Here is a 12,739-nt window from a genome sequence, read left to right on the forward strand (position 1 = left end):
GCTTAGAACTTGGTTACAGGTTGCATATTACAGGTTGTTGGTAACATAAATTGTATACAGTAATTACGTTATATACATTCTATACATGTAAGGGTGTAAAGGTAACAAATGATATACAGTAAATACATTATGTACATTTTACATGTAAGAGTGGAGGGGTACGTGTGTCAGATCACAATGCTCAGGGTCACCCGTTTCAGCGGTCGTTGCGTCGAAGCCAGGCGGGGGTATGGTGCCTGAAGTTGTTGTAGGGCTGGTCCCTTCTTAGTTCAACTGGTAGGACGTTCCAGTACTGGGTTGCTTGCACAGGGAAGCTATTGCCTCCTGTTTTTTTTAGTCGGAATCTAGGGGTTTGGAGGCAGAAAGAGTTGGCTGTTCTGGTTGGTTGTGCAGTGGTTTTTCTTATGTTTCTATCCCTAAGGTATGGGGGGGGCTGCATTTTTCAGACATTTGAATGTTAGTGTGACAATTTTGAAGGTGACCCTTTCGCTAATTTTTAGCCAGTTGTATTTTCTCCGCACATTCGAGATATGCTCTCTAGTTGGGAGGTTCAGGGCCGTTCTGAGCGTGTTGTTTTGTAGGGTTTGAAGTTTATTGATGTATTTATTTGTGCCTGCATAAAGTGCATTGCAGTAATCCAGTTTTGATAGGATTAGTGCATTGGCTAGGATAATGCAGCTAGCTGGTGAGAGGAAGGGTCTGCATGCTTTAAGTTTACTGGTATAGGCTGTGGGTGAGGCCAGGGAGTTCACTTTTTTCCTTAGGGACAAAGTGGAGTCCAAATAGAAACCAAGGGTTTTCACCTCTTTGGCGACTGGGATTATATTGCCATCGATATTGAAGGAGCTGTAGTTGGAATCAAGTTTTTTAGGTTGTTGGGTGAGCCTAGAATGAGGATCTGTTTTTTTCGTCGTTCAGGCAGAGGCCATGGGTTGCCATCCATGCATGAATGAGGGTGTACATTTTGTTTACTAAAGCTGTATCCGTAATGAAATTGCCTGAAAGGGGGGGGATGAGGATCTGGGTGTTGTCTGCATAATTTGTGTAGGTGACACCCAGTCTGTCCAATTTGTCGAATAGAGGTTTAGAAAAGATATTATACATCGTTGGCGAGACACAAGAGACCTGTGGGACTCCACATGTTGTCTGGATAGGGTCTTCAGAGTCCAAGGTGGAGAAGACTTGCATGCTTCTGTTGTCAAAAGGATTGGATCCAGGCTTTGGCTTCACTTGAGAAGTGGGCGGCTGACGCTAGGTGTTTGCAGAGTACTGCGTGGTCCACTAGGTCAAAAGCCGCAGACAGATCAAGGAGGAGTAGCATAGCTGTGTTTCCTATATTGTTGAGCTCGTCAATTTGGGCTTTGAGAACTATAAGGGCGGTCTGAGTGCCGTGTTGCGGTCTGAAGCCCGATTGACGAGTGCCGAGGAGTTGGTTGGACTCCAAGTATTTTTGGATTTGGAGATAGGCCACTCTGTCAATTATCTTCAGGAGGAAAGGGACAGTAGTGATGGGCCTATAGTTGGTGGGGATGGAGGGGTCTAAGGTTTGTTGTTTAAGCAGGGGGAGAAACCAGGACTCTTTTTAAAACTACTTGGGACAGTGCGAGATGAGAAGGAGGTATTGATGAGTTTAGTGACGAAGGGGGCAAGGTCTCTGGCTGCATCCTTGATTATCTGGGCCGGGCAGTGATCGCCTTTGCAATTGGATGGTTTTAGTGAGGCAATGATTTTTTTCAGTTTCATGAGTGGAAACTTTAGAGAATTTGAAGGGTGTTAGGCTAGGTTTGAGCGTGGGTGTGGGTGTGCTGGGAATTTCACTAAGAGGGAGTGAGGCTTTTTTTATAGCCATTTTTGATTGTAGTGTTCTTACTTTATTTGCGAGGGCATTTTGGATATTGGTACACCATTGCTTGTCTTTGGGTACGTTATCAGGTGGTGATATGGGGGATTCGAGTTCTCACAAGATTGCGAATAGTTCCTTTGTATTGGAGCATGTTTTGGAAATTCGGTCGTTATAAACTTCTTTTTTAGCTTGGATGATTGCTTTCTTATAATTCGTAGAGCACAGTTTGAGTTTAAGTTTATTTTCAGCTGTAGGGGAGTGTTGCCATACAGTTTCAAGCTTCCTTTTTTCAGTCTCAGTTCTTTTAGGTGGGGGGGGGGGTGTGAACCAAGTATTAAGGTGGGATTGTTTACGTTTAAAGTTTTTCAGTGGGGCGATGGTGTCCATGGCTATGGCCATGGTGTCGTTGTATATTTTAACCATGGTGTCTGGGTCAGAATCATATGGCAAGGCATTCATGGTTGGGAGGAGCAAGGGTAGGATATTGTCTGGTGTGATGTTTTTTCTGGATCTAGTAGGAACAGATGGTGCAATTTTTTTTCAATTCTGGGCATTTTAAGTAGAAATTGATGAGGAAGTGGTCAGTCCAAGGCTGGGGTGTATTTTAAGTGATGATAGGGTAGTTGGAAGTGGCTACCCAGTCTAGTATTCTCGCTTTGTCGTGGGTGGGGGTGAGGACTTTTTGAGTGAGGCCATGCCCTTCAAGCATGTTAGCGATGGCTTGCGCTTGTTTGTCATTTGGTTCGTTAAGACCTAGGTTAAGGTCGCCAAGGATCATTGTCTGGGATGACTTTTTTGTGTTGCCCGCTAAGAGGCTGGATAATTCCTCTTCTAAAAGGCCTAAGGGCCCTGGTGGCCTGTAAATGAGATAAATATTTAGGGTTTGGCATGGGGATATCGGTAATTTAGAGGCCAGGAGTTCACAGGATTTTAAGGTGGGCAGTGTTAACCCTCCATTCAGGTTGGATTTGCTGATGATGGCTAAGTCACCACCTATGGCATTGGGGCGGTCTAGTCTTAGTAGTTGGTACTCTTTGGGTATTGCTAGGGAGAGGGCTGGACCTGCTGCGTCATGCAGTGTCAGGTTTCTGACACTGCTAGGAGGTCAAGGTTATCTAAGGTAAGGAGGTTGGCTATTTTAGTGACATGGGCCACGACTGATGTAGCATTGGTCAGTGCTCCTGTTATGGAGGTTGTTTTAGGTAGACAGTTGGTGTTAGAAGTAACCGGGATGGGTTCTTTCATTAAAGTGCTAGCAGGTAATTGTGGTTTAGGTTGCGTTGAGCTCCTAGTCTGGTTTTTGGGTATGGTACGGCGGTTCAAATAGGCGTTGCTAGGTAACTGCGGTTCGTAGAGGGTGGAGAGTCCAGCGCGAAGCCTAGAGTTTCTGTGGAGTGTAGGGCAGGATGCATGTTTAAATTGGTCCATAGTTGCCAGTATAAACTGTAATAACAGCAGTGGGGCGTATGTTAATAGGGTTATGCTCAAATGCATTCTGCTAGAGTTGAGGATATAGTACTATATAATGTGCCATATAGATAAGTGGGTTGAGAGCACAGGATCCGAAGGCTGGCACAGTAGGCGGTCACTCGATTAGGGCACAGAGGACTAGGATAAGGGCAATGTTGCCCCTGAGCTATCCTCCCGAGACTATTGGGGTGCCTGTATAATGAAGTGGTAAGCTTTTGCAATCCAAGTTATGCCTGAGGATGATTCAGTGTTGTGAACTGGCCCTAGGTCATCAGCACTACCTTAATGCTGTTCTGAATTTGTAGCCAACATCACTTTAGGCCCGTTCTTGACTAGGACAGTTAACGTGTAAAAATACCCAATGGTGAGGGGCCTGAAACTAACCTTGTCCTAAGGGTTTTCCTCTGAAATTACAATAGGCCATTATGACTCCCCCTTAAAGATATTAAGCTCAGAGAAGCCTAGAGAGAAATTAGATTTTTTACATTGCATGACCTGTATGAAACTGGGTGCTGGCCCTCAGATGTGGCTATACGTTTTTCACAACCAGAAGTAGGTTGATAGGGTATCTGATCATCCCTCAAGTTCCACGCCCTCAACAGAGGTCCTGAATTTCGCTGCTATCAATTGCATAGCAGGGTTGACACAGAGCACTGTTGACTTGTCACCCTCTTCAGGTCAAATGAGATTCAGAGCAATCAGTTCATGAAAAGTGATGCCATGGGGGGATGCATACGCTAGTTATATTGTATGTGTGGTTAGTGCGAATTCGAAATGCTGAATTCGAAAATGTTTTTTTTTTTTTCGTGAAATTATATGCAGGGGGAAAACCCTGCATCCCCTCCCCATACTCCCCTCGCATTTAATACCCATGATTGCTGCAAAATTCTCAGATAAATCTTCGACGTTTTCGCATTCGCTTTTTTCGAATTCTGTGATACCGTTTTATCAACCCAGTGAACTTTCTGACGAGGCATTCGTTTTTCATGGCTACATTGGAGGCCTTTTCGGCATCCAGTGCCACCCGGTCCTGACCTTACCATCAACATGGACTGCAGGAGCCTCCTGTGTTGTACCTCATGTTTCTTTGCGCGGCGTAGCCACATAGGTTCTGTGAAATTACTTTATTCATCACTGTCACCAACCTTCTGGCAAGGATCTAAGTGAGTGTCTTGATACCTGTGTTTTGCAGACTGATTGGCCTGGAGCTTCCACAGTCAGCGGGCGGCTCTTCTTCATGGCAGAGAGACCCAGGGAGGGCCCCGTGCGATCCCGACTCCAGCATGGCTTGCAGTAGATCAATTGCTGGTCTCCCAGTTTCTTGTAACCAGTAGGCCCGGTGGTCCTGTGGTCTTTCCATTGTTCGGTCACCCAATTGCCACCTCAACCTCCTCTCGACAAATGGCCCCTTCTTAACTCTGCTTGCCTGTATGTATTTAGCCATAGCAGGTGAGGGGGGGGGGAAATAAACACGTTGCCCTGGAGCTATCTTGGAAGCAAGACAACGCAGCGCAACACAGCTTCGAATCCCGATTCCGTGCTTAGAAAGCAATCTCTAGTAAGCGCGTTATAAAAGAACAATTATAATTATAACAGCAGCCCTAAATGCTCAGTCGTCCTGTTTTGCAGCTGTCTCTGGCATGATTTCAGACGCGTGCAGTTTCTGATCGAAGTTCCTGACCTCTTAGTTTATTCTCGGCGTTGGGACTCCTGTGCCAAAAATAGCACCTTCTCTCTCCATGCCAAAGAGATTGTGGTGTAACGATCTGACCTCCTTCTCCTTTTTCCTTGTCCCTTCTCCTTCTCCCCCTTCTCTCCCTTCTCCTAAAGGATGATGTGCACCAGACCCACCAATCAGTACTTGGCTCACAAAATCCAATCTCCCCTAGTTTACTGAATGCCCAAAAGGGGCATAATCTACCCGATGACTGGCCAAGAATTTGGTCCTGGACTCATTGAAGTTGCCACGCACCACCACTCGTTTCCCATTTGTACTAGAAGAAACTGGTCTGCTGTTGGGTCGGATACATTGCAACAGAGTGCCGCACTGTCCTGCACCCTAATCCTCGCCGATACGGGTGGAGGAGGAGGATAGAGAAATTGGAAGGTTTTTGCCCATGAATATTACATCTCCACTTGATCTGTAAGCAAACGATGTGTAATAGAACTTCCAAATCCACTACCTCAAGTTGCTCAGCCTCTTCAGCCCTTAGTTACATTTCTTGCAGTAACGCCATAACTCACCCCGTTCTCTTAAGGTAAGTTAGCGTTGTGTTGCATTTCATATAACTATTATAATCTTTAGCATTCCAAGTCATACATTTCAGGCCATTTCTAACCAATGTGCAAGTCGCCCACATTGTTCCCTCTTCCCGCACGTTAGATGACGTCAGCCCCATCCAAAGTCCTGAAGAGGAGAGGGTACAGCAGGTAGAACGATAGTACAAAGTATTTGAAGATTGGCAAACCTGTGTCGGCCACTCCCAACTAGCGAAAAGAAGCCCACTTTCACCAAAGAAAGCCTGGTGAGGGTTTGTGGGTGTGTGCCACTTGCAGCAAGCATCAGAAACTCAAAACACCAACTTTCGCTGAAACGGAGGCTGGTAAGATGAGGACTCCAAACCAAGGTAAAGCTATGCAGAGCGTCAACTTTCTTGAGTACCCCCCACTTTTTTCACCCGACACCCTAAATGAGTTACTCTTTAGGTTGCAGAATAAGTGGGGGAGCCCACCTGCATCTGCCAATTATTTCACCACATGTGCAGCACCAAACCAGTTCTGATGTTAATACTTGATTATCCTTTGGGCTTTTGGGGTGTCAGATCTACTGTGCAAGATCCAGAATCGCACGATGATTCCACCAAACCTCTTGTGCAAGGCCTGGCGCATCTTGAAAATCATGTGCACCTGTCATGGATGTGTGCAAACATAAGCTAGTGTCGAGTGACCACGTTTCTTCATTTCCATTCCTGCTGTATTTGCCACGGCCTTTCAAAGGAATTACTCAAGATTCATGTTAAATAATTCCCAATTTCCTTTCGCTACCTCTGTGCTGTTCAAACTAGGGTCTGGATGCAGACAGCCTCCGCGTGGAACCGCTGGGAGAGGATTCCAACGGCGCCCTCTACTGGTATTTCTATGGCACCCGGATGTACAGAGAAGAACCATCCTTGGAGAAAATCAACCGAGAGAGCTTGGAAGGGTAGGTGCCTAAGCCAGTCTTTATCTATGGGGAGTCGAATGTGGCAAATAAATTGGGTCTTCAAAATATGTAATTATTGTGTATAGCATTAGACGCTTAAACAACTCTGCCAAGAGAACAAAACACTCTCCAGACATTTTTCAAAATTCAATTGGCAGTGATGCTTTCGAAGGTACCATAATCTTTTCACTTGTTACTTAAAAAATAAAAATATAATTGTATGTTCCAATTCGCACAGTTTGTCGGAAAACGTAACTTGCATGTCTGAGGGGTGTGGTGCTGCTTTGGCAGAGAGGTGTGGTTTTGTCGGACTGTCTGCGCTCTCTTTGGTCTGAGAGAGCAATTTCCGGTTCCTAAGCAGGCTGCGTGTTTACGTGTAATAGAGCCATCAGCTTTTCCATTTTCCTGCTAAGCCATAAAGATCCAGGCCTAGGTTTTAAAGGGAATAGTGTATAAATGTCACAGGAGATAATTAACTATATCCAAAGAACAGAGATTCAGAGAAATCTAGACCGTAGTTTGTCTATAGTAAATCGGCTTTCACTACAAAAAAAAAATCTGTACTTTAAGTGTTAAACTATTGGCACAGTGATTTCCACCCTAAAATGGGCGGCCAGGTTTCAGTCAATGTGACCAAAGGCAGCCACTACTGTTGTCGGAAGCATTCCTATACCTGCAGTCTTCAAGCCTGAAACCGGGGCATTGGCTCACTTGTTCCTAAAGCATTGTGCTGTGGGTATTTAATCTAGGGATGGCCTTGCTTTAGCAGATCATCTCTGCAAAATCTTCTGTTGAATTCTCTGTATTACCCGCATCATCATACATGGCGCTCCTGAGAGAATCTTGTTAATTCATCAGATCGGGGGTAGGGGGAGGATGCCCAAACACCACCTCTCATCCCTTTCCCAAATGTTGCCTTTGTATGACCTTCAAAGAGGCGAGCAGAAGCAACCCTGCAGCAGGGCAACCTTTCAGGAAAACACTGAATTACCAAGGGGCGTCCTAGATATGAACCTACCATATTGCGCCTTTCAGTGGTTAATTGTTCTGCCGGCTATATGTAAGTGGGTTTGATTGTGAGTGTTTGGTATGAATTGAGAAGTGTACCCTATTTTGAGTAGAGCTTACCACAATCGAATCCTACCTTCTGTTTTTAGCTGACCGCCTTCTTCAAAGAACAGAGGGAAAACCCAGGATGGGAAGTGCTTCCATCGTGGGGCTGAAACTGAAGTTGCCCACCACTGTGTCAAAGCCTAATGTGGGGACCGTAATAATTAGCTGCTTGGGGAGTTTCCGTACTTTAGCTCCTGTTTGACCATGTCCACTTAGACCGTAGATGGATTGCATGGGTAATTTCATGCATTTGCACAGCAAACCACTTGTTTATAATTTGATCCTTTCTAAAGGAATGCAATAGTCTCTCGTGCCCTGTATACAATGCCCCTTTCACCACACAGGGAACAGCAAGAAGACTTAGTGAGATCACCACAACTCGTAGCTTTGACTTTTAGGGTTAAAAACATTTGAGCAATTATTTTGAAGTAGGAGTGGCGTCTGTTTCAAAATTGTCATTATGTATGGAGTGTCTAGAGTGGCAAGGGGTTCAGGGTTTTGTTATGTTACTTGGCATTTATATAGCGCCTTATGTATCATTGATATGACCTCAAAGCGCTGGTAGGTTGAGCGCCCTCGGGAACCGTAGTTCAAGTCAGTAAAGAGATAGTGTGTGTCGTATGGTGCGTGGGTGCTCCGGAATGTGCTTCAGCTAGCTGTGTTTTATTAGGATGATGTGGTGTTCGTGGGTCGTGTTCGTATGTGAACAGCTAGGCCAAATTATCAGGACATAGCTGTGTTCTAGTTGAATGATGGTGTATAGAAGAGAGTAAGCGTGGTGGTGAGATATGGTGGTAATCAGTATAAGTGCCTGAGACCATGCACGCGAGCAGGACAGTGGGGGGGGGGGTGTACAAGCGACATACAAATATATAGCGACGGGGTGGATAGAGGTATAAAAGGGATGCAGATATATATGGGGATACACGTGCATAGGATATATCCGTGATCCCACTGATCCATAGCTGTAAAACCGAACCCTGGAGCTCCACCCAGACCATCCGTAACACCTGCACCATCGGTAACATCCGCTCCTTCCGTTCCCGCCATGCGTTCCGTCCACTTCATGCGTTCAGTCCACGCCATCTGGTCCATCTGTACCTTCCGCTTCATACGTTCCATACGTTCCATTCAGTCCATCTGTTTCAGTCACTCAATCGGTTCCATCCACTCAATTTACTCCTTTTTTATCCCTGTTCAATCTACTCTGATTTTCTGTTTACTGTGACTATTCACTGTTTACTTCTTCCTTCGACTCTATTCGAAGGATGGATAGATATCTTTGGAGATCATTGGTGTTATGGGAAGAGCCACGTTTTCAGTAGTTTGCGGAATGACAAGTAGTCTTCAGTGAGTTGGATGTGGGGTGAAAGCGAGTTCCATAGAGTGGGGGCCAAGGCTGAGAACGAGGATCCAACTATCATGAGTTGGTGTTTGGTATCACTAAAAGGAGGGCAGAGCTTGATCTTAGAGTGCGCAGTGGGTGGTATGGTTTAAGCTTGTCTTGCAGGTATATCTGGCTGGTTTTGTGCACTGATCGTTGTGTGATGCATAGGGTTTTGAAAAAGGCCCTTCGTCCGACTGGAAGCCAGTGGAGAGTTCTGAGAGCTGGAAAGGTGTGGGTTCTTGGGCCCAGTGCTAGAAGCATTTTGGCTGCAGCAGTTTGTGCTCTTTATAATTTAACAAGGTGTATGCCCGTACTCCGAGATAGAGGGAGTTAGTGTAGTCCAGTCTCGACATTACAATAGATTAAACAGCTCCAAGTCTTTTAGGAAAGGAGAGGTAGGAAAAAATGCATCTTAAAAATTTTGAGGTGGTAATGACAAGACTTGGATACGTTGTTGATTTGGCGGGAGAGGGTTAGGTCAGAGTCGAGAGTGCATCCAAGGTTTATCGAAAAAGCTATCATACAACTAGATTTCTTTGCTCATCAAACTTGCAATAAGAGATATTGCCTCCAAAATGTCCATTTGAAGAAATCCAATGCTCTGCATCTCCTTGTCAGATTTGATGCACAAAGCATAGTTATTGCCCTGATCTTCGGTGTTACAAAACATTTTGGACCAGAAATGGAGGCCAAGAAGAGAATTTACATTTGACGAAGACACCATTCAGGCGTTTGGGGAGCGCTCGAGCAAAGGAAACGTTTGTGAAACCCCAGAAAAAGGTACACAATAGCAGCAAATTTCCCAGTTTTCATCTCTTATTGTGTTGGCGGCCTGTTGCAGAGCTGGGAAATCCGACAAGAGCTAATAACAAACCTTGTTGGTGAGTTGAGGGGGAAGAGTGACCACAGACAAATCCCCAAGCAACGCTAGAGCTTTTATTGGGCTCATGACTTTGAGATGTTTACTCCATACAACAGTGTACCAATATGGGGGCAATACCCAAAAGGCTTAACTCTTGCTGCTGTTTCCTTGCACACAGCAGCGTTTCACATCCTCATCTACTCAGAAAATCCCCAGGATCTGTGCTTTGAAACCAGTTTCAAGTTTAGGGTCCCTGGCCAAATAGACCTTAGTGAATGTTCCATTATTTTATTGCCTCTTTAGCTGAAGTGACTTAAACTGGGACACTTTTGATCTGACATCCAAGGTAATGTACTGTCGCTCAAGGATCTCTACCGTTAACAGTAACCTTTAGACTCCTTCCTCTTTTCATGATCCCCAACCATGACCGCCAGCACCTTCTGTCTGTACTGACTGCACTTATTTCTTCATACACTTCACAAAATAACAGGACTTCAAGAACGATTAGTTGTCCTCTCTCAAAGCATGGATGACCAGGAGCCGACATGGTTGTAATGGCTTCACACCAACCTCCTGTTCCTAGCTTCCAAACGGTTTGCCTAGTTGCCGCACCCGCTATATTTCTCATCCCTGTTCTAATCTTCTCAAGTGTAGGGCTTGCTCTACTTCATCACACCAACACATTGGACCAGTGTTTCTTGCTGCATACTCCTTCTGCAAACACTGATCCTTTTCGTTTGCAAAAATTACGTGTAGATTACAATGCCATAACCCTCAAACTCTACCAAGCTAACTCTTCTGCCACCAGATCTGTCACATAAAAAGGGTGTAATGGGGAGGGGAGGGTAAGGCAAGCAGGGAGAATGCCCCTATTCTTTCACTCCGACTGTGTCGGCTACTCCAGTCATTCTAAGTGAATGCGAACATGACCTATTAAATAGCTCGGGTTGTAAAATGCAACTTATTGCTCCTGAAAATTGCCTATGTCCAGCCTGCATCCAGTCTGTGGCCACACATTTCTCACCCATTATGCAGTTTTAATAAACACCCTTGAACTGCAATCACTTGTCTGTCTTTACTGTTGTCACCGTGACTTCTTTGCAGTATTAAGTGAAGAAATCGCTTTTCAATAAGCGATTTCTGCAATGACCGATTTTTAGAAAGGTCGCTCGTCCGAGCAGCCTTTGTAAATGAAACTGTCGGCCCCTGCAAGGCAAACGAGTGCGCGCAGGCTCTGATGGGCACAATGGAGCCAGAAGAGGGAAGTCGCATAGTCCCAGGTAAGTGTTGGTCTGTTGTTTTTGCGCGTCTTTGTGAGCAATATTTGGGGAGAGGAGGGGTCGGTAGTGGGTAAATGCGAGTGTTTGCGTGGCTGTGTGCGTGTTTGCGTGGCTGTGTGCGTGTTTGCGTGGCTTTGTGCGTGTTTGCGTGGCTTTGTGCGTGTTTGCGTGCGGGTGGGTGTGTCCGTGGGTAGAGGGAGGCTTTGGGTGGGGAAAGGGTGATGGTTGTGGACGAAATTAATTTTGTGTGGCAGAGGCACTTCCAAGCAAATTTTCCCTTGAATGCAGGATGATATTCAAAACAAGTAACATCCATGATAACCACGTTGGAGAACAATTGTTACAACTAGCAAGCAGAGCCTTTGTTAAAATATGACGCAGAACCGTTGTCTACACATCACCATATTGTAGAGCCTCTGCTTCTCCTTTTTAGATTCCTTCGTTAGGTTCTAAAATTCCAAACCTTCCCCTTTGCTTGGGTCAGTGTTCATCCTTTACCACTTATCAGAGGACTAAACTCTTCCCCACACCTAGGTGGATTCACAGCCTCTCTGTGCTACTTTACTCCACCTGTCACAACATCCCATTTCTTTATGGGAACTTTGCAATCCAGCCCAAACCCTGTGCATGTATAGCCAATTATTTGATTCAGTTTCTCCAGCTCCTCCACATATGGCTACATTTGAGGCTGTGATTTGCACTACACCCGTCTCCTGTACACCTTTTACTCTCTTAAAGCCTGTCGGCCACTCATCATTACCCTCTTGTGAACTCACTTTTTCATAAGCGAACTGGGCACGTAGTGTCATGTTTCCCCTTTGCAGTTGGCCAGTCTTGTTTTTCACCATGAACTGTGTTTTGGGGAAAACGTGTCGATAAATCCAACAGTTTCACTCTTTTTGCAGAAGCCCAGGACAAACTGACGTTGTTCCCGAAAAACCAGTCCGGAAGCGTGGCCGTCCCCCGAAGAAGAAAAAAGTAGAGGAGGAGATTCCCGTGAGGTAATGGCCATTGGCCATTTTCTTTGTGTTCTCCTTCATCCATTTATGATTGTTTATTTATTACGCACTTAATACCCAGAGGTTTCTAAGCGCTGAACCGGGGATCGAACCTGTGTTGCTCTCTTGTCTTGCTTCCAAGGGGAGCACTTTGCCCCTGAGCTATCCTCCTGAGACCCATCACCCAACAAGGCTGCTCCCTAGAAGTAGCCCACTGCTCTGAGCAGCGCGAGTGCTGTGCTTCCCTCATGCACAAATCTTCTTCCGCTGCATGCCCCCTACAGAACCAATCACACCCAGAATATTCAGACGTGGGTGTTCAAGGTGAGATTAGCTCAAACAAAAATGTGCTTTTTCCCTGCAATGTCATGCTTCTGACAGATTAAGTCTGTTTTTCATTTTTTTTATTGTTCATGGTTAAAAGAAAACCTTTACAATTTACAGAAACGTATGAAAACAAAAACATAGATGCATCAAATTTCAATATTCACAAGCCTAAAAGAAGCATAAATACATAACATTTAATTCCACAAACCAAATCTTAAATCTGCTTACGGTGAAGGTACGCTTTGTGAATCAAACGT

General features: G+C 45.2%; 1 protein-coding gene across 2 annotated transcripts in view; it reads left to right on the forward strand.

Annotated features, from left to right (window-relative positions):
• Positions 1-12,739, forward strand: part of CECR2 (CECR2 histone acetyl-lysine reader) — a 513,194-nt gene that overhangs the window by 286,752 nt on the left and 213,703 nt on the right. For both annotated transcript variants that reach the window (XM_069628656.1, XM_069628657.1), the window contains exons 4-5: positions 6,379-6,515; positions 12,063-12,158. In XM_069628656.1, the coding sequence (XP_069484757.1) occupies positions 6,379-6,515; positions 12,063-12,158 (233 nt within the window). The remainder of the gene's footprint in view (positions 1-6,378; positions 6,516-12,062; positions 12,159-12,739) is intronic.

Source organism: Ambystoma mexicanum, chromosome 12 (assembly GCF_040938575.1).
Source record: "Ambystoma mexicanum isolate Mex_15411 chromosome 12, UKY_AmexF1_1, whole genome shotgun sequence".
In the NCBI taxonomy this organism is placed as follows: Eukaryota; Metazoa; Chordata; class Amphibia; order Caudata; family Ambystomatidae; genus Ambystoma; species Ambystoma mexicanum.